Consider the following 27,050-nt stretch of genomic DNA (forward strand, 5'->3'; position numbering starts at 1 on the left):
GATACCCTTTCTCTTGTCCTGTTCCCCATTTCCCTCTCCCCTCCCCCCACACAACTTGATTTCCCCCCTTCCCTCTCCTATTTCAAATAACCAATTAAGCATATATAAAATATATCAGATAACAAGGTGAAATATTGTAATAATATGAGATAACAAAGGGACAGTAAAAGAGATGAGAGATAACATAGTACATCAAGGTCAACAATCACTCATTATATGGCTTTTGTTTCTTTATCCTGGAGGTCCTTACATTTAGCGTCATACTATATGGCCTTATATATCTAGATTTTGTTCTATTGTGAATCTCTGCTAGGTTTAAGTCTTTCCATTTCCTTACAAATGGAGCAATATCGTTCTTTCTGACAGCAGCACATCTTATTGATCCACTCATCAACTGAGGGACATCTAGGTTGGTTCCATATCTTTGCTATGGTAAATAGTGCTGCAATGAACATTGTTGTGCTAGTGGATTTAGTATGTCCCTGTTTCTGGACGATTGGATAAATGCCAAGTAGTAGAATTGCTGGGTTATAGGGCAGTTCTATATTTAGTTTTTTGAGGAACTGCCACTCTGCTTTCCATAATGGTTGGACGAGTTTGCACTCCCACTAACAGTGTAGTAGTGATCCCTCGTGTCCACATCCCCTCCAGCATCTGTTGTTATTAGATTTCTTGATCCTGGCCAGCTTCACTAACCATACAACAGACAAAGGCCTCATATCCAAAATATATCAACAGCTCAAAAAATTGAATCACTCCAAAACTTATCTCCAAAAACAACCATCCCATTAAAAGATGGGCCACAGACTTAAAGAGAGTCTTCTCTGAAGAAGAAATTAGCATGGCCTATAGACACATGAAGAAACGCTCGACATCTCTTGTCATAAAAGAAATGCAAATCAAAACAACTGTTAGATTTTTTTGTTGTTTTTTAAGCAGTGAATTTATCGAGAAAAGCCACATTTTTCTTGTGGGTTTTTGTTATGTTAGCTCTATTAAGTAGGACATCATCAATTCATATTTGAGTATTATTTCAAGGCATTATTGTTGATATATTGCTATGATGTGTCAATTTTTTGAAACAACTTTAAAATATTCCTAGAGTTGCCGGGCACTGGTGACTCACGCCTATAATCCTAGCTACTCAGGAGGCTGAGATCTGAGGATTGCAGTTCAGAGCCAGCCCAGGCACCAAAGTACGTGAGATTCTTATCTCCAATTAGCTAACAGAAAACCAGAAGTGGCTCTGTGGCTAAAGGGGTAGTGCAGTAGCCTTGAGGTAAAGAGCTCAGGGACAGTGCACACACAGCCCAGAGTTCAAGCCCCACAACCATCACCACCACTAGCAAATATGCTCCTGTATTCTCAGAGTTGCTGGTTGTATATGTACATGATGATATTTTGAGATGAATCTCTTAAGCACAGTCTTTTAATACAATTTATAAGAAAATTATTTTGGAGATTTAGGAGACTAAGAAGATTCCAACAACAGAATAAGGCCACATGTGGGGATTCTCAGTATAAGAGGTCTTAGATAGGATAGTGGTCCAAAACCTGGGCCCCAGGAATAACCTTTGTGACCCTATCCCAAAGTAACTGAAGCATGAGCAGCAGAGGTTGGGGATTGTGACTCAAGGCCAGTCTGGCAAAAACTTTTCAAGACTTCATCTTGACCAGTGGCTGGGCTTTGTGATTCATGTCTGTCATCCAGTGATACGGGGAAGCACCAGTAGGAAGACTGCAGTACCAGCTGACCTAGACATAAAGTCATACCCTGTCTTATTTTTTTTTTTCATTTTTTGAGACCCTTTCTTAAAGATGGAGAAAGGGCTGAAGGCATAGCTCAGGTTGTATTTGAGTACCTAGCACACATGAGGCCCTAAGTTCAAAATTCTTAATGACACTACTCCTCACCTCCCCCAAATATAGTGCTAAGTGGTAGCAATGCACTTAGGTAATTATCAGTGTGTGTGTGTGTGTGTATAGGGCTTGAATGCTGTCCCTGAGCTTTATTGCTCAAAGTTACCCACAGCTCTAATTCTGGCTTCTTAATGGTTAATTGGAGCTAAGAGCCCTCACAGACTTGCCTGCCTCCTGATCCTCAAATCTTAGTCTACTGAGTTGCTAGAATTATAGGTATGAGCTACTGGTGCCCAGCTAAGGTCTAAATGAATATTTTACTCTGTAGTCTATTGTTCTGTGTTCATTCTAACTTGCCCAAGCTCAGATAACTTTTATTTCCTTATTCCTTATTTATAACATTCCTAGTTTGCCTTTAATTATGTTTTTTTACCTTCATATGCTATGCACATAGCAAGAATAATTATCATTCTTTTGATCCTGTTTCTATTCTTGTTCTTTCCTCATGAGGCTGTAAACTCTTAGAGATATCAGTCAGTTTGTGGAGCTTCTGTGGAGCCCAGCCATGCCTTTTACTTTTGTAGGTATCTAGTAGCAGTTGGTCTGACAAGCTTTACGCTTTTAAAATTTCACTGCTGGAAAACCCTTTTCCCTATCTTGTTATAACCCATAATGCAAAGATGTTTTTACCTGTGTGTACAGGAGAGATTGCTACCTGCCTGATAAAACCTGGAATCCTTGGACCACCTTCCATATAGCATCCCTTCTTCTCTTTGTCCTCCTCATGAGTTGATTAAAACCCTGTCCTTGCTTCTGTTTGATTGATTTCTTTGTTGGTCCCTCTCTGCATCTCTTTTCTATGGTCTGGCTAAGGATCAGAGAGTTGAAGCAGTGTTCTCTCTGGGAAGTGTTTCCTCTTTCCACATTAGTTAGCTTCCCTTCATATAACATCCCATATTTCTTCCTGTTGCATTCATCAGGGTAAAAGTTTCTTAGAAACAATAGCAGTAGAGACAGTTCTTTATCCATTTATCATACATATGCCAAAGAATTCACATACATGTCCTCATAAATTGTTCATGAAACCTTTTTCATACTGCAGAACTGAAGCTCAGAGAAGAATTGCCTTATGACACATGTGGCTCATGAGGGAAACCAGGCTTTCTTATCCTAGAGCTAAACTTCCATGCTTCACAGTGAGGGGAGGAGGTCAGGGACATGAATTCTGAGTCTTGAGCAGTTAACTATTCATTCAGAGTGGTATCATATAGATAGCTCTGAGGAAGGAATGACAACCTCCTGCAATGGATACTTCAGGAAGAGATGCCTTTCCTGGTTTAGGCTATATTACATGAGTGTGCTGTGTATCAATGCTATGTTTGGAACACTGATGACTTTTAAAAGCAGACAGGCTAACATCAAAGCCTTGTTTTTATCAAGATACCACATCTCATGGTGAAGTTGTTTGAAAAAAAAAAAGACGTAGCTGGAGACTCGCTCCACTGCTCCCTGTCAGCCATGTAGAGGCAATTTCTTGGTCTGTTTGTCTTTTAGTTACTTCCCAGAAAAAGGGTGAGAAGTCATGTTTAGAATTTATGTCAGTCTGAAAATGTTATTATTTTACTTTTTCACATGGACTGCTGTTCCGCTGTGACTAGAAATGAAGATAAAGAATTATTTTCTTTGGAACTTGAAAACCTCTAAATGTTTGTAAGTTGTTCTTTTGCAGGTGAATTTCTATTCTCTCTTTTCCCCTCAGCCTCATTATTCAAATGGTCAGTCTCTTAAATTGTCCGTGATTCCATATTTTTTTTTTCTGCCAGTTCTAGGCTTAGGCTCAGGGCCTGAGCACTGTCCTTGGATTTTTCTCAAGGCTAGAACTCTACCACTTGAGCCTCACCACCACTTCTGGCTTTTTCTAAGTATGTGGTACCAAGGAATCGAACCCAGGTCTTCGTGCATGCTAGACAAGCACTCTACCACTAGGCCAAACTCCCGGCCCCCCACATTTTCTATTTTTCCACATTCTTTTTTTTTCTGTACCTCTTGAGGGTTTCTTTTCTGCCCTTTAAAAATTATTTTTAGGAAGTGGTATTGTGGCTCAAGGGGTAGAATGCTAGCCTTGAGCTGAAGAGCTCAGGCACAGTACCCAGGCCCAGAGTTCAAGTCCCATGACTGACAAAAATATTTTTTAAATGATCTTGTTTTTAATATGGAGGATCCCTTTCCATATCCCTTTTTTTTCATACTCCCATGTTGTAGAGTTTGACATAATTTTTCATTTCTCTTCTGTGGCTTGAATTACTCATTTCTTCAGTTTCTTTTTTACTTTCACACTTTGAGTTTTCCTCATATGCCTGAGGGGTTCTTCTTCTCCTCCTTCTCCTTCTTCTTCGTTGTCGTCGCCTTTGTCCTCTTCGTCTTCATCTTCTCTTCTTCTTTTTTTTAAATCTTTTCACATTTAATGAACAGGTTGAGACAGTTACCCTGGGTCTCTTCTAAATGAGCTGTGTCTGAAATGGCTTTACCCTCAGTAGAGTTCTAACTATGTAAGGTAGGGAAAAGCTGGTTGACTTAGGAGGACAAACCCAAATCTCAGAATTTGGTTGACTTGTAATCTGTGGTGTCAGTATCCAATCCAGAAACCTTAGCTTTCCTAATTTGTTATTTGTTTGGCAGTTTTTAAAATTTCTTTTAGACAAGTCAAAAATGAACATATCCATCATACTAGGTAGTATTAAATATTCTTTGATTAATGTGTGATACTTCATAGTTCGGAGTTTGTTGTGAAAAGTATCCTTTTCTTTTTGAAAAAAAAAGTATACTTTTTGGCATCTACTACCTGAAACAGGGTTTGGGAAACTGTGGCAGGTAGGGGAGATCAGGATGATTTAGTGTTTTTTGCAAATAAACTTATTTTATTTTATTGCCAGAATGATGTACAGGAGGATTACAATTACATATTTAAGATAGTACATTTCTTCTTGAATATTGTTACCCCTTCCCATGTTTTTCTCCCACTAATAAAGTTTTTAAAAATTTATTTATATTATAAAATGCTTTATAGAGGGGTTATATAAGTCAGATAATGAATGCATTTCTTTTTTGAACTATGTCACCTCTTTCCTCTCTTTCTACCAGCTTTCCCCTCCCAATCACCCTTCCTCACAAGTTGTCTAGTTCATTTTCAGCATAGTGTCTAGTGAGTATCACTGCTGCATTTGTTCACCCTTTGTCCCGCTATTTCCGCATTCCCCTGTACGCTGCCCTCAGACAGGTACACTTACATACAAAGGCACAGAAATCAAAAACAAAAAGCAAATACCAAAAAAACACCTCTTGTTTCCATATCTTAGAGTTCATTTCAATAAATGTCATTTTAAATGATCATAGCTATTGAGCTTTTGTGATCCTCTCCTAAGAATATCCTTCTGTGGGCTCGCTATGTGAATATTTATATTCCTGTTTATCATATCGTGCCCAGATAGAGTGTTTTTTTTTCTTTTACCATTCATGGTTTTTATTTGTAGATTTATAGGTGCATGCTACTCACTGGAAATGAGGGAAACTATGTAAACTGTGTTTCTTTGGGCTTTAATATATTTTTCCATTCCCTTATGAATGGTGTAGTTCCTTATGAATTTCTGAGGGAAATATAAAATTTCATTGTGTATATATATCACATTTTCTTGATCCATTCATCCACTGAAGAATATCTGGCTTTATTCCATATCTTTCTATGGTAAACAATGCTGCAGTGAACATGATTGTGCTGGTAGCTTTAGTGTGTCCTGGTTTGTGATCAGAAGGCCCTTGCTTTCTGCTTTTCCCTCATAAGTGTGGGAATCATACCTTGTAGAACCTTTTTAATTTAGTAGCATCTGATGAGGGGCATAACCTTCTCCAGGCCCCTGAAGGACTACTCTCTACTGTGCACCCCTCTTGAGTGGCAAGCTAGACTTCTCTTACGCTGTGTAATGTACTTCTAATTATGGTCTTCTCTGTGTAACGTTTCAGGGTATGGGATCAGGGACTTGGCTACCAAATAGCTACTTAGTCTTCAAATAGTGTTGGCTGGATATCTATCATTGTTTCATATTTTTTCAGATGAATGAGGAACAATGTTCTTTTTTTTTCTTTTGAATATGCACTTAAGATAGCCTTTACCTATTAATAATCATTTTTAAATCTTAAGATTAGGTGAGCAATGGTTGATTTTTATCAGGAATGAAGAATACTTATGTATTCTAGATATATTTTGGTTCAGTTATATGTATCTTGTTTATTCATCTCTGTATTTCTTCTAATGATTAAAGTAATACATTTTTTCCATTTCTATACTTGATATTATCATGTTGTTTTAGCTACTTGCAGTAGAGGAAAGAGCAACATAGTGACTCAGAATGCTGTAGAAACATATATTTGAAATACTTTTGTGAATTGTAGAAAAATATGTAAATAATGAAACAATTGCAGAATTGATTTTTTTAAACAAAGATGTAAACAAGATTAAGATAGAATCTAACTAGAATGGCCTTCACTTGACTTTGATGTATGCTGTGTTTCTCTTCCTGACCATAACACTATTACTTGGAATTGCCTATCACATGCATTAAGACAGAGTATGGGGTTCATAGATAAAGAAATGGCTTTGAAAGCAGGCATTTCCATGAAAGTAAAATTTTTATTTCTTCTATAATTTGTTTGCTTTTGCGTCCTGCTATTTTCAGTAGCATACCAGTTTACAATTGATAGCTAAGAGTTACATAAGTTATGTGCAAATTAAGCAAGTGACTCATCTTAACATTTCACTTTTTCAAGAGCACTTTTAGTAGCTGTGCTTCTCTCTGTTTCCATAGATTTAAAACAACAACAACAAAAAACAGAACTAGGGACTTGTAACCTCTCTCTCCTGCATCCTTCAAATATATTATCAAATTTGTAAGTGCAGTGACTTGGTTTTTTAGATTTTTTTTCTTCTGTGACTATCTGATCATATGTTTGAAGGAAGAGAAGGGAGAAAAAGGTACAGGAAACTTATGCTCTTGCCATTTTGAGGACACTGAGCTTGTGAATGATGTGGTGATAAAGAAATGTTCTTGGCCTCTACACAATATCACAGAGCCAGGCCAGAAGGAAATGGACAATGTTTTCTTTAGCTCCTTTTTTCCTCTTGCAATTTTACTTTCCTTGTATGTACAAGCTTGAGGGGAAAACAGAAGAAAACCAAATAAAATACTCATTCTTCCTCCAGGATGCTGTTTTTATTATGCTTAAGCATTTCTGTGGAAATTATTTTAAATGGAAACACAACAGAAGAATGATGGATGTATTTATTCAGGGTCATTACTAGAAGATTGTGTGAGTTAAGTAAGATTTCGACAAAGTTAAATAAAACTTTTAATATAATAGCAGAAAAACAATACAAGATGGAAATCATTCATCATTACTGTCTAAAACAACTTTCTAGGGTTTTGGAGCCACTTGTTATCTTGGCTGTGGCTAATGTAGCAGCCACTAGCCTTTTGTAATTACTCAGTTCTTAAAGCATAGGTCACGTGACTCAAGGAGTATATAGTACTTTAACTATTTGAACATAGTGTTTTTATTATTGTTTTAAAATTATGGACTAAATGTTTAATTTTGTTCTTATTTTCTTTTCAGGGAAATATATGCAAATGATGAACATTCTTAAACCAATTGCCTTTGATGTTATCCATTTCATGTCTCAGCTCTTTGATTATTACTTATATGCAGTATATACTTTTTTTGGGAGAAATGATTCAGTAAGTCAAGAAAAACCTCTTTCTTTTAAAGCTTATCCAGTCTTAAAAACATACATCAAAGTTTTCATTTGTTGTATGAAATACAGAATAATATTAATTTGAATATTATCGGATAGATACAAAATTGTTCATATCAGTTTTTGTCTGTGTAACTGTCTTACTTATATGTGTTTATTTTTTAATATTTTTATTGTAATTAATAAAAGGGTTACATGATATTTGCCAGATAGGAGGTGCATTAATTCACATACATTGATACCCTTTCACATGTCTTGGGCCCCATTACCCTCCCCCCCAACCCCCCACCCATCTTGGTTTTCCCCCCTTACCTATCAAATTTCAAATAACCAAATACAAATAAATTCAGTATATCAGATAACAAAGTGAGATACTGTAACAATATGAGATAACCAAGGGACAGCAAAGGAGATGAGAGACAACATAGTACATTAAGGACAACAATCATTCGTTATATGACTTTTGTTTCAATATCCTAGAGGTCCTTTCAATTAGCTTCATACTATATGGCCTTATGTATCAAGGTTTTGTTCTGTTGCAAATCTCTGCTAGGAGAGCCCAAGGTTTCTACTGATTATGATAAATGAGGGAAACCATTGAGCCTAAGTTCCTTTGAGTCTGGCTTTCTTCACTTAATATGATTTTTTTCTAAGTCTTTCCATTTCCTAACAAATGCGGCGATGTTGTTTTTTCTGACAGCAGCATAGAATTTCATTGTGTACAAATAACCACATCTTGTTGATCCACTCATCAACTGAGGGACATATAGGTTGGTTCCATATCTTTGCTATGGTAATTAGTGCTGCAATGAACATTGTGCTGGTGGATTTAGTATGTCTTTGTTTCTGGATGATTGGGTAAATGCCAAGTAGTAGAATTGCTGGGTCATAGGGGAGCTTTATGTTTAGTCTTTTGAGGAACTGCCATACTGCTTTCCATACTGGTTGAACGAGTTTGCACTCCCACCAACAGTGTAGTAGTGATCCCTCCTGGCCACATCCCCTCCAACATCTGTTGTTATTAGTTTTCTTGATCCTGGCCATTCTAACTGGAGTGAGGTGGAATCTTAGAGTTGTTTTGATTTGCATTTCTTTTATGACCAGAGATGTTGAACATTTCTTCATGTGTCTATAGGCCATTTTTGTTTCTTCTTCAGAGAAGACTCTCTTTAAGTCTTTGGCCCATCTTTTAATGGGATGGTTGTTACTTTGGAGATTAGTTTTGGAGTGATTCAATTTTTTGAGTTGTTGATATATTTTAGATATGAGGCCTTTGTCTGTTGTATGGTTAGTGAAGATCATCTCCCACTCTGTAGGCTTCCTAATTAGTTTACTAGCTATGTCCTTTGCCATACAAAAGCTCTGCAGTTTAATTCAGTCTCACTTATCCAGCCTTTCTCTGATTTGTTGTGATTCTTGGTCCTTATTAAGAAAGTTTCCACCTGTGCCAAGGAGGCCTAGTGTATCTCCTATTCCTTCTTGTAAAGTTTTCAGAGTGTCAGCTTTTACCTCCAGGTCTTTGATCCATTTGGAGTTAGTTCTAGTGCAGGGTGACAAAGAAGGATCCAACTTTAGTTTTCTGCAGGTGCTTAACCAGTTCTGCCAGCACCACTTGTTGAAGAGGCTATCTTTCTTCCATTCTATTTTTTGGCTCCCTTGTCAAAGATTAGGTGGCCACAGGTCTGTGGTTTAATATCTGGGTCCTCAGTTCTATTCCATTGGTCTTCAGGCCTGTTCTTGTGCCAGTACCAAGCTGTTTTGATAATTATAGCTCTGTAATAGAGTCTAAAGTTTGGTATTGAAATTCCTCCTGCACTGTTCTTTCTGCTAAGAAGTGTTTTTGCTATACGGGGTCTTTTATTATTCCATATGAAATTTTGGATTGCCTCTTCTATTTCTTTAAAGAATGTCATTGGGACATTGATGGATATTGAGTTGAATTTGTAGATAGCCCTTGGCAAGATTGGAATCATGATGTTGATTCTTCCAATCAGGAGCATGGGAGGTTTTTCCATTTCCTTAGTTCTGCTTTAATTTCCTTTTTCAGGGTTTTAAAGTTTTCATCAAAAAGGTCCTTTACATTCTTAGTTAAGGTAATTCCTAGGTACTTTATTTTCTTTGAGGCTATTGCGAAAGGAGTTGCTTTCCTGATTGTTGCCTCATTCCTCTCACTGTTGGCGTAGAGGAAGGCAGTTGATTTTTGAGGGTTAATTTTATAGCCTGCTACCTTTCCAAAGTTTTGAATCAGCTGAAGGAGCTTGGGAGTAGAGTCTATAGGATTCTTTAAATACAGAATCATGTCATCTGCAAAGAGGGATAGTTTTACTTCCTCTTTCCCTACTTGGATCCTATGTGTTTCTAATCTTGACATATTTGGCAATGAAAAATGTACATTACTTTATTTAAATCTGGCTGTGCATATTCTTATATACAGTAAATGGGAGTTTTTAAATGTTTACATCCTCAACAAATGTTGATTAAAATAATTGGAGACTGTTGAACTAGTCAATCAGTTTGCCGCAGAATTAATGCATCCCTTACCTTTTTATTTTTTTTTGTATTGGAACACTTTTACTGAGTGGATCTTTATCCATTCCTAATGAAGTATACCACAGTGTTATTCAGGGACTTATCTCATTTTTAGAAACAAGTAGTTTTTCTGTGTAAGAGCATATTATGGGATCATAGGACTATATCACAATTCTAATTTCTATAAGCATATTTCCATTTTGAAAACATAAGTTTTAATGGATAACTACAGTCATCATATGAGTCACAAGTAAATGTGATCATAGGTTTATGAAAACCATGATCTTTTAATATAGGATCAGAATTCCTGTGTTCCTAATTCTGAAAAATGTTCCTTAGAAGAAATAATAATATAGTCAGTTTGTCATCATTAAAGTATTTCCACAGGATTTATTATTCTTAATTTAGAAGTTTACTAAATTGACACTGTCGGGGAAGACATTCTGGAATTCAGCGAATTGTTAGAATCTCCCAATCTTCTAGAAGAGCCTCTGTCTCTAGACTGGTACTGTCCAAGGGATTTTGCACTAAGTAGAAATGTTCTGTATTTGCACTACCCCATATGATAGCCACAGTAACTATTGAACCCTTGAATTGTGGCTGAGTGACTTAAGAAATGCATCCTTAATTGCATCCTAACTATAGTTAATTTAACTTTAGGTCCAAATATCTACATGTAACTAATGACTGTCTTGTTGAAAGAAGAATTATTGACAATGCTATGTTAAAGTATGTTAAATAGGATTGTTTTGAAAGTTTTATGATTTATATGACTTAGGATATGGCAACAACAAAGTCAGTTACAACAGCAACAGGGGGTAAATCATAAGGGGAAGAAAAAAAAAAGAGTAAATAAATAACAACATAGCAATTCAAACAAACAACCACAAGGATAAACATCTTGTTTCCATATCCTAGAGTTAATTGTGCTTAGCCTCATCTGTTATGGCCATATACACCTAGCTTTTGAGTTATTACATTCCTCTGCTAGGAGAATCCTAGAAGTATATCAGTTATTACAAATGAGGGAAACCATGGAGCCTATGTTTTTTGGGGTCTGGCTGATTTATAATTTCCAAGTTTTAAGAAAGCTTTTCTATGTAGTACTTGTTCTTGGCTACAGTGTTAACATTGAAAATATACACATCATCAATTGGAACAGCTTATCACTCAGATCCTACTATTTTTTGGCCTTATAAAATAGAATGAACTACTTAAGCAAAAACTTTTTATCTCTATGAAAGGAGTTTTCTGAACCAAGTGATTGTCCTCAAGGAAAATCCTTGTCAGTTCACCCCTCTCGTGGGAGAAAAGCAATTACAACTAAGTATTTCTTCATCCTGTTCTACTCATTATTTTATTTTTTTTCTCTACCTACCACTTAAGACTCAACAGCCAGAAAAGCAGTTTGGACTATGTATATGTGTAGTATTTACATTTGAATTTTTTCGTTTATGCTACTTACATGTTTTTTCAAAGCTTTGACTCTCTGATAGTGAACAGAATTCTGAGTGATTTATTAAGCATAAGAGAAAACTTCACTTATTTTTTAAGTGAGGATGTAAGCTGAATTTGGTTTGTGTATGAGAAGCAATTATCAACTCCTCAGTGTTTTGCTTCTACATAAATAGAACACAGCAGTGCACTGTCTTTACCTATTAAAAATGTAAAGCTTTGTAATAATAATACCTGTGAGGAAGAAATTTTGATGAATTCTCTCCTGGTGATTAGTGAGAATGTTGCTGGTGTGAGTTGTATATGTCCATGAAGAATAGCCCTTTGGTTTTCTTTGGTGTTAAGATTTGACTACTCTGCTTAATGTGCTGGATTTTTTTTAATCTTAATTTTTAACACTTACATCTTTTATTTTCATAGCACTAGTTAACTGACCCCTGTTATGTCCAACTGTTGTGTGAATCATATTTCTTCTTACATATATCAAAAACTTAAACTCAGTAATGAGTTCTGAGTTGCAAAAGAGGATTTACTGTTTGCAGCTGTCTGTGAGGTTTTGTCACAAATTACACAGAGACATACACACAAGTGCTATGTTCTGGAATTTTTTTTTTAATGCAGTTTGAAGGATCTCTTAGGACTGAGCAACGTATTTTCATCGTATGAAAACTCATGATGTACTTAGGTTAGTTGGAAGATTTATCATTTGCAAGATTATCTTCAGAGTGAGGTAACATGCTTTTCTTTATTTCCCCCCAGTTAGAATCAACAGGACTCGGTCTTAGTAGTAGTCGACTAAGAACAACTCTAAACAGGATACAAGAGAGCCTAATTGATCTGGTGAGTGATAAATTGGAAATAATTCATTTAAGTTGCATAAAATAGAATTAGTCTCTAATCAACTCTGTAAATGTGTATCTATGTGTATCTTGGAGTACTGGTGCCCATTAGTATTAGATGTAGGAGGTAAAACAGGTTGTGCATAGTCTGACAGATCTTTGTGATTGGACACCTTGAAATTCCATGAGGAAGTTTAGGTTTAGTATGCTGTATAGTAAGGAGTTCCAGTTCTTAACTCTTGTTGTCACCTGATGACATTATGTGTTAAGAGGATTGATAGTGGGGCAAAAGTTTTTCAGCTAGTTTAAGAATTTGAAACAAAAACAAATTCTGTGCTTAGTCATTACAGTCAGAACGTTTTCAGGACACATTTCTGTAGATAGGTTAGCCTGAGGCCTCTCTGAAATTTTCTTTATTTCTTCAGCCTGCCTCAACAGTCTTTTTTTATAATCAGTCTTTTTCTGACTCTTTTCATAATGTCCATATTGTCTTTAGGGTTCTAGTTATTGAAAGTTTTAGAAAGCAATATCATCGTTCATTGTTTTTTTTTGAACACGTGTTATATATTTTTTTAATTTTTACATCATATTTTAAATGACAAGTTTAACATACAAGTGTTCAAGGAGGGAATCTCTATTTACAATCACTGGGACTTAGTATTTAGAACTTAATCACAATTAGGCTAAGGGTTTGTATGTCATAGAAACATATTAATTTATGAAATAAAACATTATGTCTATAGAGTCATAGGTTGTTTTAAGAAATACTTATTAGCTAGACAGGATCAAGAGTTGAAGGCCTGCCTGAGCCACATAGTAAGACCAACCTCGTTCCAATCAAAAAGAAAAAAAAAAATCTTACTGAAGTATTTTTTTCTTCTAACAATCAATGCAGTGCCACAGAAGAGATCATTTCTATTTCTTATCTTAGAATTGATTCAAAAGATCAGTAGATATAGCATGAGATTCTGATTACTGCTAAAATGAGAGTAAAGCTGAGCATTATGGGATGGTAATGTTTGAGCAAAATGTGTGTAAGTGATATTAAAGGCATGTGTTGATGTCCTAGGTGAACACTGAGCTGAGGAAATAAGGAGTATTCATCTCTACTCTCCTTTGGATATGTCTTGGTCCAGTACATTACATTTCTTTTTTTTTTTTGCCAGTCCTGGGCTTGAGCTCAGGGCCTGAGCACTGTCCTTGGACTTTCTCAAGGCTAGAGCTCTACCACTTGAGCCTCAGCACCACTTCCGGCTTTTTTTTCTTTGTATGTGGTACCGAGGAATTGAACCCGGGTCTTCATGCATGCTAGGAAGCACTTTAACCACTAGGCCAAACTCCCGGCCTCCCAGTACATTTCTTTTAGGGTACAGTCCCATAGTATCTCTGGGATGTTAGTTTTAAGGATCTCTCAATGTGCACATAATCTAGTTTTATGTATATTCAAGTCCCTTATGTAAAATACCATTATATTTCTGTACAACCTTCACAAATTTTCCTGTGTACACTAAATCATCTCCCCATTAAATGACTTAGTGTAATGCAAATGCTCTGTAAATAACTACTGTATTATGTTGTTTAGAGCATAATGTCAGAAAAATGTCTATTCATGTTCTATCTAGGTGCTCCTTTTTGTTTCAAATATTTTTTTATCTGAAATTAGTTGAATCTACAGACCTATCTACAATGAGGATTATGTAATCATAGTAGTCTCCTATTCTCTGGTCTCCATATTGTTTGTTTTTAAAAATCCATTGGCTTTCAGCCCATTGGAAGTTTCTTATTTAGTTTAATTTGAATTTCTTTGTTTGGTGCTTAGCATAGTTTTGGCTATCAGATCTTGTCCTACAGCTTAATCCACTGCTGAAGTTTCCCTTGTTTCTGACTGTAAATCTCAGGAATGATGGGCCCAAATTCACCATTAGAATCCTTGTGTTTGTTTGGCATCTGTGGTAGTTACTGGCTTGGGATTTTTCAAGCCATACACAGAAACTTGACCTGTAAGATTTGGGCTTATCCTTCAGGTTTTGTCACATGTGTGTGATAGAACAAAATGGTTTCAAACTAGCACTTCTTTCAAACATCTGCCTCCATCCCTGCTAATAAAGTCTATGACATCTACCTGACTTCTGTGATGACGAGATGATTTAGAGGTGCACATTTATAAACGAACTGTACCTCCTACCCCCTTTACAGATATATATCTGTGTTGTTTTATATTCACTTTTGGCACATTATTTTTTAAACCTGTTCTTTATGTTATTATCATCTCTTAATTCAGAAGACTTGTCACTGGATGAGAAGACCATGTGCACCCACCATGCTTCTCCCTCCATTAGTCTGGAGTCCTGCCTTTTGATAGGGTCCCTCTACTGTCCTCGCCTCTCTAGGATATGACACATCTGAGTTGAAATTTCCTCTAAACTTTCCATTTTGTCTTTTCCTTATTTTTCTGTTCTATGTTTTCATACTGCTAAGCCTTGTCTTAATATTTTGATGGTACTTGTCCTTTACTAGACTTTGATCTCGGAGCTTTTTAAGTAAGCATATGGGTTTTCTTCATCAGTTTCATTTCTACATTGGCAGAGAATTAACTGATTTCTTGTTAGGGCAGTCTCTGGATAGTGAAGTAATTGATAGCTTAATCAATAGGGAGCCAATAAGGAAAAAAAATTTTTTTCTTGTACATTTCTCTTGCATGTTCATTAAGATCTTAATAGACATTTTTTTCAGTTTTATTTCCTCTGTCTATATCTTCTGATTTTTACTTTTCTTTAAGTTGTAAAAGGAAAAAGAGAATGACTGTGGTTTTATAAAGAGCACCTAAAATAATTTCTTATATAAATTCAGTGTAAGAAAGTTTGTTTGGTGGGCTGGGAGTTTGACCTAGTGGTAGAGTGCTTGCCTAGCATGCATGAAGAGCGGGGTTAAATTCCTTGTTACCACATATATAGAAAAAGGCAAAAGTGGTGCTGTGGCTCAAGTGGTAGAGCTCTAGCCTTGAGAAAGCCCAAGGACAGTAGTGTTCAGGCCCTGAGTCAAAGCCCAGGACTGGCAAAAAAATAAAAAGAAAAGAAAAGAAAATTTGTTTGGCATATCAAAAAAAAAGTGCAACAAATTAAATGTAACAGTAGAAAATATAGGAAAGGCAGTTGCTATAGATGATGATGGCATCAGAAATTACTAATTTTATCTGTGATGTTAACTGAATTATTTAAATAAGACCTTTGACCTTTGGCCTACTTTGAATTTTTGGGGGTTTTTTTTTTTTCTTTTTTTTTTTTTTTGAGACAGTGTCTCATGGTATAGCCCTGGCTGGCCTCAATCTGATAGTCCTTCTTCCTCAATTTTCCTGATGCTGCTTGAATCTTTGGTAATAAAAAAAAAATTAAATTTGTCCAGAAAAATCTACAAGTATAAACCCTGTGATAATAAGTTAATGCCAGGAAAAGGCTAACAAAATGTGTCTTTCTGTGAGTATAAAGATTAAGATTTCATTTCTCACTTGCCAAAGGAGTTGTATCTTCTTTTTTTCTTTGGGTTGTAAATCACTGAAACAAGGATCCAGTTTAGGAGTTTTTCCACCTAAGGGTACAATAAGCACTTACCATTTATTTATGTCAGCCTGACATTTTTTATTCTTTTCTGCTCACTTCTTTTCCTTAAATGTAAACACTGACCTTTAGCCTTCCAGCAAATAATTACCATAATTTTTGTTCCTAAACTGCAAGTGGTAACTGGGAATAAAGGACTCCATTGTAGTGAAAACCTTTGGGACTTGGGCAGCAATTGGAGATTGCTGAGTGTTTTTATGAAAGAGTTCTGTAAGTACAGGGGAAAATGAACATTATATAAAAAGTACTAAGGTCATAGGTAAGTGCTTTGATGCTCTTCTGTTCTTAAAAAATATAATAGCACATCTGTATAGCATTTACTAATTGTTTTCTTATAAATACTGGAATGTTTTTCAAAATGCAATAAATAGATTTTTTGCCATGCTATTACTTGAAAAGCTACTAAAATAAAGATCATAACTTCCATTTTTAAGCTAATTGTTATTACAAATGTATTTTGTTATAAAAACGCTTCATGATTCCCTGCGAATGCCATTATTTTATCTTATCTGTTGTCTATGTAGATTTCCATTTTGTGTGTGTGTGTGTGTGTGTGTGTGTGTGTGTGTGTGTATCACAGTTTTTGTATCCATTCATCTGCAGTATGGCATCTGGATTTTCATCACTTGGCTATTGTGAATAGAGCAGAGATGAACATAGCTGAGCAGGTGTCCTTATCATATCCTGGGTTATGATATTCAGGATAGATGCCCAGGAGTGGTATGGAGGGATCGTGGGGAAGGTCTATTTTCATTTCCTTAAGAAACCTCCAAACTGCTTTCCAGAGTGGCTGAACTTGTTTACATTCTCACCAGCAGTGTAGTAGGGTTCTTTTTTCTCCACAACCCCTCCAGCATCTCTCATTGTCTGAGTTCAGAATCCTGGCCATTCTAATTGGGGTAAGGTGGTGTCTTAGGGTTGTTTTTATTTGCATTTCCTTTATGACCATGGATGATGACCATTTTCTCATATGCTTTTCTGCCATTTTAATCTCTTCTTTTGATAAGTCTCTCTTGGTGATTGGTTTGTTGGGTTTGGGGGGATTAGTTTCTTGAGTTCCCTGTAGATACTGGATATTAAGCATTTGTCTGATGTATTATTGGTAAATATCTTCTTCCAGTTGGTTGGCTGTCTTTCTACTTTAGTAGCTATGCTTTGATCTGTGCAGAAAATTTTTATTTTTAGGTAGTCCTATTTATTGTGTCTCTCTCCAATCTGTTGTGACCCTGGCACTCTGTTCAGGAAGTTTTTGCCTGTGCTTATGAGTTGAGATAAGTCAAGAACAAAGGAACACAAGGCGCATGGTATCCTTAACATGTGGCTATTAGATTCAAACACTACAAGAGCGATGACTCAATATTTCATACCCAATGCTACGGACATGGTATTGGAAATATATAAACACAACTGCATAGACATAAAAATTTATGGCTATAGACATAATGTTTTATTACATAGATTAATATGTATCTATGACACACAAACCCTCAGCCTAATTTTATGTTCTAAAATTTAACTCCAAGTGATTGTATATAGAAATTCCCTTCTTAAATACTTGTTTGTTAAACACGTCATTTGAAATATGATGTAAAAATCAATTTTAATAAATTCCTTAATATAAAAACAATGGGCTTCATGGGTTTCCACAGTGCAGTGACTGAGTTTATAAAAGCATCAGCATTGCTAGAAGTTGTTGATTGAGAAACTCCTATAGAATTGTTTTGTCACAAATCCATAAATGAGCTTCTCGGACCTTGAGTGCATCAACTATTTACGTAATTTGGCCTGATGACATCACTCTTCTATGCAGAAGCTTTTTCTATTTGATGTGCGAAGGGAAGTCTGTTTACCTGAATATTTCAGTTTGGATGGGAAGTCAAGTCTTTCTGGGCCTTTATCAGCTTCTCTGAGTAAATAGTCCAGCATTATATCACCTGAGATCTCAATGCACTTTCTTCTCTCATGTTGTTTGTCTGCAATATGAGGGGTATTTCTGTGTACAAGTTATATCCTAGGTATTCTTTTTCTAGCATCAGACTATTGGGAAGGATAAATTAGTAGCGAGAAGATTGCTGGTGAATCTGGTGTCACATGAAAGTGAGTTTTCCTTGCCACAGATCACACTGTCACTGATATTTTTTTTAGTTTTAATTAATTAATTAATTAATTAATTATTATTTTTTTGCCAGTCCTGGACTTGAGCTCAGTGTTAGAGCACTGTCCTTGGACTTTCTCAAGGCTAGAGCTCTACCACTTGAGCCTCAGTACCACTTCCGGCTTTTTTTCTGTGTATGTGGTACTGAGGAATTGAACCCAGGTCTTCATGCATGCTAGGTAAGCACTCTACCACTAGGCAAAACTCCTGGCCTGTCACTGATATTGACTAGCTGGCTGTTTGTCTAAACTAGACACTATCATTTGAGGAGCCCAGCTTTCTCTGCCCTATAGGTATCTTTTTTAATCTGTTCGCATTGATCATCTTTCTTCTCATCAAAAATTTCCCCAAGACATCTGGGTGCATTTGGTTCTGTATTAATTTATAACTATAGTCTCTCTGTGACTGCTTTAGATTACACCAAGCTACTTTGATGAAGATTTAGGTGTGAGATGGCTAGCCATGCTATATAATATGATTTTACCAGCCAGCTTCTCAAAGGGCAATTTCATTTCCTTTGTAGACCAGTTCTCCAGGGATATCTCACTGTTGTCTGTGTGACACAACTGTCAGTTTATACAAGTTTCTTGTCTAGGCTGAATTTACATTGTGTATGGATGGTAACAACGTACATTTGATATGCAGAATAATTTTCTCTTAGTATAAAAAGTGAAAGTACATAAAAGAAACTACAAAATTGTTAAAACTAAGTGTAATTGTTGTATTGCTGCATATTTTAATTATAGTTCCAGTTATTAGATTTGTTGTTTACATGTGTGTTATATTTTCAGGAAGTCTCGACTGATCCCACTGCCACACTCACAGCAGCAGAAGAAAGAAAGGAGAAGGTGCCCAGCCCACACCTCAGTCATCTAGTGGTTTTGACATCTGGGGATACGTTGTATGGATTAGCAGAAAGAGTGGTAGCCACAGAATCCTTGTAAGTTATTAAAAGCACTTGCTTTGCATTAGCTATTTAAGAAAAACTATAAGTGTAAGAATTGCACATATGTCTTTCTAAGAAGAATCTACTAACAGATTGTGAATTGCTTTTTATAATTGTAAGGTTGGTTTTCAATTTATAAGTGAAAGGAAAAAGAGTCTTATGAATTTTGATCTTTAGCAACACAAACCTTATTTTGGATAAATTTTCTTTAAAAAATTTTCTTTAAGTGATAGACCAGGTGTGATCCTGCATGCATGTAATCCTAGTGTGTCCCAGGGAAACAAGAGGATGGCAAATTCAAGGCCAGTTTATGCAAAGTTAATGAGACCTTGTTTTAAAAATAAAAACAAATGATCTGGGAGCATAACTTAAGTAGCACTTACTAGATTTTGTATTACCCCTGGGAAAATAAAAACTTATATTTCCTTATGGAATGAAGATTCTAGAGAAATATTTACGTTGTTCTTGTTCAATAGAATTTACCCTTGGCATAAGCAAGAATGTTTCCTGACCTTTATAAATGCCCAAATTAATTTGTTAATTCAATTAACTTCGTAAAATATAGTCCAGCATAATTTAAAAACTTGTGCATACATAAGAAAAAAGGAGAGAAGAACTGCTTCACAACAGTGCCTCTTTAGGCTCACCCTCCACCCCCTCCAGCCAAGTGAACACTCCTGTACCAGTGTCCTGGGCTTGAAGTGCACGTGTGTTCAGGCCAAGGTGCAGTTAAAATGCCACATGTGCAATCTGTGATCCTAGGGGACTTTTGTGTATAAATGAGTGTGTTCTTCAAAAGATCTAAAAATCAACATCTAAGTTTTTAAAATTTTTTTTTGCTTGGTCATGGCACTTGGACTCTGGGCCTGGACTCTGTCTCTGAGCTTTTCAGTTCAAGGCTATAACACTCTACCATTTGAGCCACAGAACTGCTTCAGTTTTGTGGTGGTTATTTGGAGATAAGAGTCTCACAGAGTTTTGTGCCTGGGCTGGCTTTGAACTGTGATCCTCAGATCTCAGCCTCCATAGTAGCTAGTATTACAGACCTGCTCCACCCTCGTCTGGCTGCCAATTAACCTTAATCTTTATTCAATGTTTGCATGTTTTACATGCAAAGCAACATTACTCAACACCATGTGCTAGTCAGATTATCTTCCTTAAGGTTGCTATTCTTTCACCTCAACTTCTGTTTAGTGATAATGTCAGTATTCATGGTTGCATAGATTATCAGCATGTCAGTACATGGTGGTTCATTAAATTGGGAAGTAATTTTAATGTATGATTTTTTTGGTGAACTTGGATTGCTTGTATCGAATCACTGAGTGGTTAGAAAGCTTGCCTGGTTTGTTTATACAGTGGTTGTTTGCTCTTTCTAGGGTGTTCTTGGCTGAGCAGTTTGAGTTCCTTCAGCCACATCTGGATGCTGTGATGCCTGCAGTCAAAAAGCCCTTTCTGCAGCAGTTTTATTCCCAGGTCAGTCATCTTCTTCTGACTATTTCAACCAGATCAGAGTGGGACTTTCAACATTTAGTTAGGTTGGTTTTGGAATTGTATTTTTTTTTTAATGGAAAACTAGAGGGAATCTTCATCTCTTCACTCATGGATTCCATCACATAAGTACTTATTGAACACTTCATGCAATTTTTAATCTGGTAAAAGAGAACTAATTAAAATTATATTAATTTGCTTACTTTAGAATTGCTTTTTTCAGTTTACTTCAGGGTTGTTCATTGTTACTATATCGAATTAAAACCAAATTAGAACTATAATTATAATTAATTATGATGTGTGCTATGATAAGGGAAAGAAGAATGACAGCAAATGCTATCTAGACTAAAGAAGGGGTAGTGGTGACTCCACTGGCTTTTTTTTTTTTTTTGCTGCCCAATCAAGCAAACTGATCAGAAAAACCACAAAGCCAAATTGCAAGAGAATAAGACTTTTTGAAAGTTTGGATCCTGAATTTAGTGGAGACACAAGTTTCCTATCTCGTCCTCCCACCCAAAAAAACCCCAAACAAACTGAAGAATACCCTTTTTTTTTTCTTTTTTCTTTTTTTGCCTTTTTTTCTACCCTTTTTAATTTGCATTTTTATATGTTCTTTTTTTTTTTGCCATTTTACCTCTACCTTTTTTTTAATGTTATGATTCTTTCCTTTTTTTATTTTTTTTCCCCCACTTTCCTTCTGTCATTGTGGTCGTTCCTAGAAACATAGTGACAGCAGTGGGTACAGATTGGATACAAATGATATTTATATTGATACAGTTACCTGCTTTTTAATCTATTGGTTCTTAACCCTAGTATTTCTTATTTAAGAACTCACAATTGTGTGGGCTCTCCTCCTACCTTTTTTCTTGTTTTTCTTTTTCTTGTTTTTTTTTTGTTGTTGTTTATTTAAATTTTTATCATTGAACTCTCCTCTTTTCTCTATATATTCTTCTTATTACTCTTCTTATTTTCATAAGTTTTATCTTATTTTTTCTAAATTTTCCTTACGCTATCCCTTTTCTTCATTACTATATTAATCTTACACTCCTACGTTACTCTTTTCTTACCTCCCCTCTTGACTTTCATACTATTTTTTAATCTCTGGTCCTTTGTTCATCCTTCAAATTTTTATAATGCATGGGTCTACAGTTGGATTGTTGTTGAGCAATACTGTACATCTAGGTGTTCAATTATACAGTAGGTCCAGAGCGACTTAAATACAATAGAGATTGGATTGAGGGGTTTATTTTTTTGGTCATAAAATAGTGATTGGTGGTGGTATCAGATTTGTCTGTAAGTGCACAAAAAGAGAGAGAGAGTGATAATACCAATCTGAAATTGTGAACATCAGTTGTCTGGCCAGCTAAAGACGTCTAGGTTGGTTATATCTTAAAAATTATAATCTTGTGCAGTATTAATCTTGCTCCCATTTTCAAATGGGGAGAACAAGAAACTCAAGAAAAATGACAAATCAAGGAATAGCATCTCCCACCCAATATAAACAGGCAATAGAGCAGTCAATGGCAAAACTAGAGGAGAATCCTCTAAATGCTATACAAATGCAATTGATAAATATGATTAATGAAAAGTTTGAAAACATACAGAAAGAGATACATGAGGAAGCCATATCTAAACAAGATGAAACCATAAAAAAGGTGATACGTGAATGAGAGGAAGCTATAGAGGATATACAAAGAAAAATGGACAAATTCATAGAATCCACAAACAAAAAGCTGACTGAACTCCAACAAATGTCCAATGAGAGTAAAGCTGCTGAGCTAACCACTCAAATGGAAATCAAGGAGGTAAAGAAGTCCATACATGATCTAAAACAAGAGATTCAAGGCATCAAAAATGAGCAATTAGAAGGGAGGGAGATGAAGAATAAAGTAGAAAGCTTTGATAGCAGGTTAGACAATGCAGAAGAGAGAATTTCCGGGGTTGAAGATAATTTAGTTGTTATGGAGAAAGAACAGAAAATGAGTCAAACCAAATCTAGGAAATATGAGAGAATGCTTCAGGAGGTCCAAGATGAAATTAGGAAGTCTAATTTAAGGCTAATTGGTACTGAGGAGGGTCTGAAGAAAGAGGTCAATGGTATTCGAAATATACTTCAGGGAATTATCTCAGAAAACTTCCCAAATATCCAGAAGGGTAGGCCCATCCAGATACAAGAAGCTGATCAGAAAAGGACATCCCACCGCCACATTATAATCTGTACAGAATCAATAGAGACCAAAGAAAGGATACTAAAAGCAGCCAGGAAGAAGAGAACAATGACCTACAAAGGAAAACCAATCAGAAGAACCACAGATTTCTCAGCAGAGACCATGAGAGCAAGAAGAGATTGGAAGGATATGTGTCATGCACTTAAGACAAATAACTCAGCTAAGCTCTTATTCATAACTGAGGGAATAATAAAAAACTTCCATTCCAAGGAACAGTTGCAATATTATGTAGCAACCAAACCAGCATTACAGAAAATTCTGAAAGATGTTCTACACATTGAAAACCAACACAAACGTGATACTAGCAAAGAAATGGCACCTAAAAATCATACCAGCTAAGTACCACAAGAACTGTCAAGACACAGGCCCTAATGAAAGCTTTTAAAAATGGCAGGAACTAGTGAATATTTTTCAATCCTAACCCTCAATATCAGTGGACTTAACTCTCCAATTAAAAGGCATTGACTCTCTAGCTGGATCAAAAAGCAAGATAAATCGTTCTGTCTTCAAGAGACACATCTTGCCCCTAAAAACAAACATTTTTTGAAAGCAAGAGTTTGGAACAAAGTGTATCAAGCTTACGGCCCCCATAAACAGGCTGGAGTTGCCATCCTCATATCAGATAAAATAGACTTCAAACTAAAATTAATGAGAAAAGACAAAGAAGGTTATTACATACTAGTAAAGGGATCTCTCCTCCAGGAGGACATAACCATCCTAAATATAATAAATAACTAACTAATCCTGAAGCACTGAGCTTCATCAAGCAGACTTTACTTTCACTAAAACCACACATAGATTGAAACACAGTGATTGTTGGTGACTTTTACACACCACTCTCACCTATGGACAGTTCAACCAGGCAAATACTCAACAGAGAAACCTCAGAATTGAACAACTGTATAGACCAACTAGATCTAACAGACATCTGTAGATTACTTCACCCAGCAACATCACAACATACGTTTTTTTCAGCAGCACATGGAACATTTTCCAAAATAGACCACATTTTAGGGCATAAAATAAATCTGTGCAGATGCAAAAACACTGAAATTATTCCCTGAATTCTCTCAGATTGGAACTGAATCAAATTGGAACTGAATACCAATCCCCACCAATGAAAACCCTGTAACTCATGGCGATTGAACAACACATTGTGGAATCACCAGTGGGTCATTGAGAACATCAGAACAGAAATTCAACAAATAGGAGCACACAAAATACCAGCTTCTTTGGGACACAGCAAAGGCAATACTCAGGAAAATTTATAGCTCTGAGTGCCTACTTTAACAAATTGGAGGAATCACAAACCAACAATTTGATGTCACACCTTAAGCTCTTGGAAAAAGAGCAACAAACCAACCCTAATCCCAGTAGAAGGAAGCAAATTATTAAAATCAAAGCAGAATTAAATGAATTGGAATCCAAAAAAAACTATACAAAGAATCAACAAAACAAGGAGTTGGTTCTTTGAAAGAATTAACAAAATTGACAGACCCTTAGCAAATCCAACCAAAAAAAGAAGGGAACACACCCAAATAAACAAAATCACAGATGAGAATGGTAATATCACGACAGAAATTATCACGATCCAGAGCATCATGGGGGAATACTTTTCAAACCTTTATGCCAACAAATTTGAGAATCTAGAAGAAATGGTTGAATTTCTAGCCAATATTAACATACCCACACTGTACCAATACCAAACTTTAGACTCTATTACAGAGCTATAGTGACCAAAATGGCTTGGTACTGGCAGAAGAACAGGCCTTGGAGATGAATGGAATAGCACTGAGGACCAGATATTAACCCACAGACCTATGGCCACCTAATCTTTGATAAGGGAGCAAAAAAAAAAAAAAAAACTAGAATGGAAGAAACTCTCTTCAACAAGTGGTATTGGCAGAACTGGTTAAGCACCTTCAGACAACCTAAGTTGTATCCTTCTTTGTCACCCTGTACCAGGGTTAACTCCAAATTGGTCAAAGACCTCCAGGTAAAAGCAGATACCCTGAAAACTTTACTAGAAGGAATAGGAGATATACTAGATCTCCTTGGCACAGGTTGAAACGTTCTTAATAAGGACCAAGAAACAAAACAAATCAGAGAAAGTCTGGATAAGTGGGACTGCCTTAAACTGAAGAGCTTCTGTATGGCAAAGGACATAGCTAGTAAATTAACTAGAAAGCCTACAAGGTGGAAGAAGCTCTTCACTAACCATATAACAGATAAGGGCCTTATATCCAAAATATATCTACAGCTAACAAATTGAATCACTCCAAAACTAATCTACAAAGAAACTACCATCCCATTAAAAGATGGGCCAAAGACTTTTTAAAGGGAGTCTTCTCTGAAGAAAAAATAAGAATGGGCTATGGACACATGCTTGACATCTCTGGCCATAAAGGAAATGCAAATCAAAACACTTTGAGATTCCACCTCACTCCAGTTAGAATGGCCATGATCAAGAATTCTAATAACAGATGCTGGAGGGGATGTGGCCAGGAGGGATCGCTACTACACTGTTGATAGGAGTATAAACTCCTTCAGTCACTCTTGAGAGCAGTATGGCAATTCCTCAAAAGACTAAACATAGAACTCCCCTGTGACTAGGCCTCCTTGGCACAGGTCAAAATTTTCTTAATAAGGACCAAGAATCACAACAAATCAGAGAAAGGCTGGACAAGTGGGACTGCATTAAACTGCAGAGCTTCTGTATGGCAAAGGACATAGCTAGTAAATTAATTAGGAAGCCTACAGAGTGGAAGAAGGTCTTCACCAACCATATAACGGACAAAGGCCTCACATCTAAAATATATCAACATCTCAAAAAATTGAATCACTCCAAAACTAATCTCCAAAGTAACAACCATCCCATTAAAAAAATGGGCCAAAGACTTAGAGAGTCTTCTCTGAAGAAGAAACAAAAATGGCCTATAGACACATGAAGAAATGCTCAACATCTCTGGTCATAAAAGAAATGCAAATCAAAACAACGCTAAGATTCCACCTCACTCCAGTTAGAATGGCCAGGGTCAGGAAAACTAATAACAACAGATGCTAGAGGGGATGTGGCCAGGAGGGATCACTACTACACTGTTGGTGGTAGTGCAAACTCATTCAACCAGTATGGAAAGCAGTATGGCAGTGCCTCAAAAGGCTAAACATAGAGCTCCCCTATGACCCAGCAATTCCACTACTTGGCATTTACCCAACCATCCAGAAACTAGGGCATACTGAATCCACTACCACAACAATGTTCATTGCAGCGTTATTCACCATAGCAAAGATATGGAACCAACCTATATGTCCCTCAGTTGATGAGTGGATCAACAAGTTGTGGTATTTGTACACAATGGAATTCTATGCTGCTGTCAGAAAGAATGACATCGCCTCATTTGTTAGGAAATGGAAAGACTTAAAAAAAGTCATATTAAGTGAAGTAAGCCAAACTCAAAGGAACTTAGGCTCAATGGTTTCCCTCATTTGTCATAATCAGTAGAAACCTTGGGCTCTCCTAGCAGAGATTCACAATAGAGCAAAACCTTGATACATAAGGCCATATAGTATGATGCTAAATGAAAGGACCTCTAGGATATAGAAACAAAAGCCATGTAATGAATGATTGTTGTCCTTAAGGCAATGTTATCTCTCATCTCTTTTGCTGTCCCTTGGTTATCTCATATTGTTACAGTATCTCACTTTGTTACCTGATATATCAGATATATTTGTATTTCATTATTTGAAATTGGTTAGGGAAGGGGGGAAAACAAGATGAGGGGTGGGGGTGGGGGGAGGGAAATTGGGACCAAGACATGTGAAAGGGTATCATTGTATGTGAATTAATTCACCTTCTATCTGGCAAATATCATGTAACCCTTCTATTAATTACAATAAAAATATATGAAATAAAAATAAAAAATAAAAAAAGAGAAAAAAAAAAACTCCCCTGTGATCCAGCAATTCCACTACTTGGCATTTACCCAATCGTCCAGAAACAAGGGCATACTAAATCCACTAGCACAACGGTGTTCATTGCAGCACTATTTACCATAGCAAAGATATGGAACCAACCCAGATGTCCCTCAGCTGAGGAGTGGATCAACAAGATGTGGTATTTATGCACAGTGGAA

At 36.3% G+C, this 27,050-nt stretch overlaps 1 protein-coding gene and 1 non-coding gene across 2 annotated transcripts in view; one reads left to right on the plus strand and one right to left on the minus strand.

The window, feature by feature from the left end:
- The window catches only part of Vps50 (VPS50 subunit of EARP/GARPII complex), a 116,557-nt gene that overhangs the window by 77,647 nt on the left and 11,860 nt on the right, over nucleotides 1-27,050 (plus strand). The window contains exons 21-24 of the mRNA XM_090333121.1: nucleotides 7,525-7,646; nucleotides 12,407-12,487; nucleotides 19,047-19,195; nucleotides 20,578-20,674. Of these exons, the coding sequence (XP_090189247.1) occupies nucleotides 7,525-7,646; nucleotides 12,407-12,487; nucleotides 19,047-19,195; nucleotides 20,578-20,674 (449 nt within the window). The remainder of the gene's footprint in view (nucleotides 1-7,524; nucleotides 7,647-12,406; nucleotides 12,488-19,046; nucleotides 19,196-20,577; nucleotides 20,675-27,050) is intronic.
- Nucleotides 12,111-12,240, minus strand: LOC150063372 (small nucleolar RNA SNORA40). The gene has a single exon (XR_016535765.1). It is a non-coding gene; the product is annotated as a small nucleolar RNA SNORA40 (small nucleolar RNA).

This window comes from Megascapheus bottae, chromosome 5 (genome assembly GCF_031878675.1).
Source record: "Megascapheus bottae isolate mThoBot1 chromosome 5, mThoBot2.hap1, whole genome shotgun sequence".
Lineage (NCBI taxonomy): Eukaryota > Metazoa > Chordata > Mammalia > Rodentia > Geomyidae > Megascapheus > Megascapheus bottae.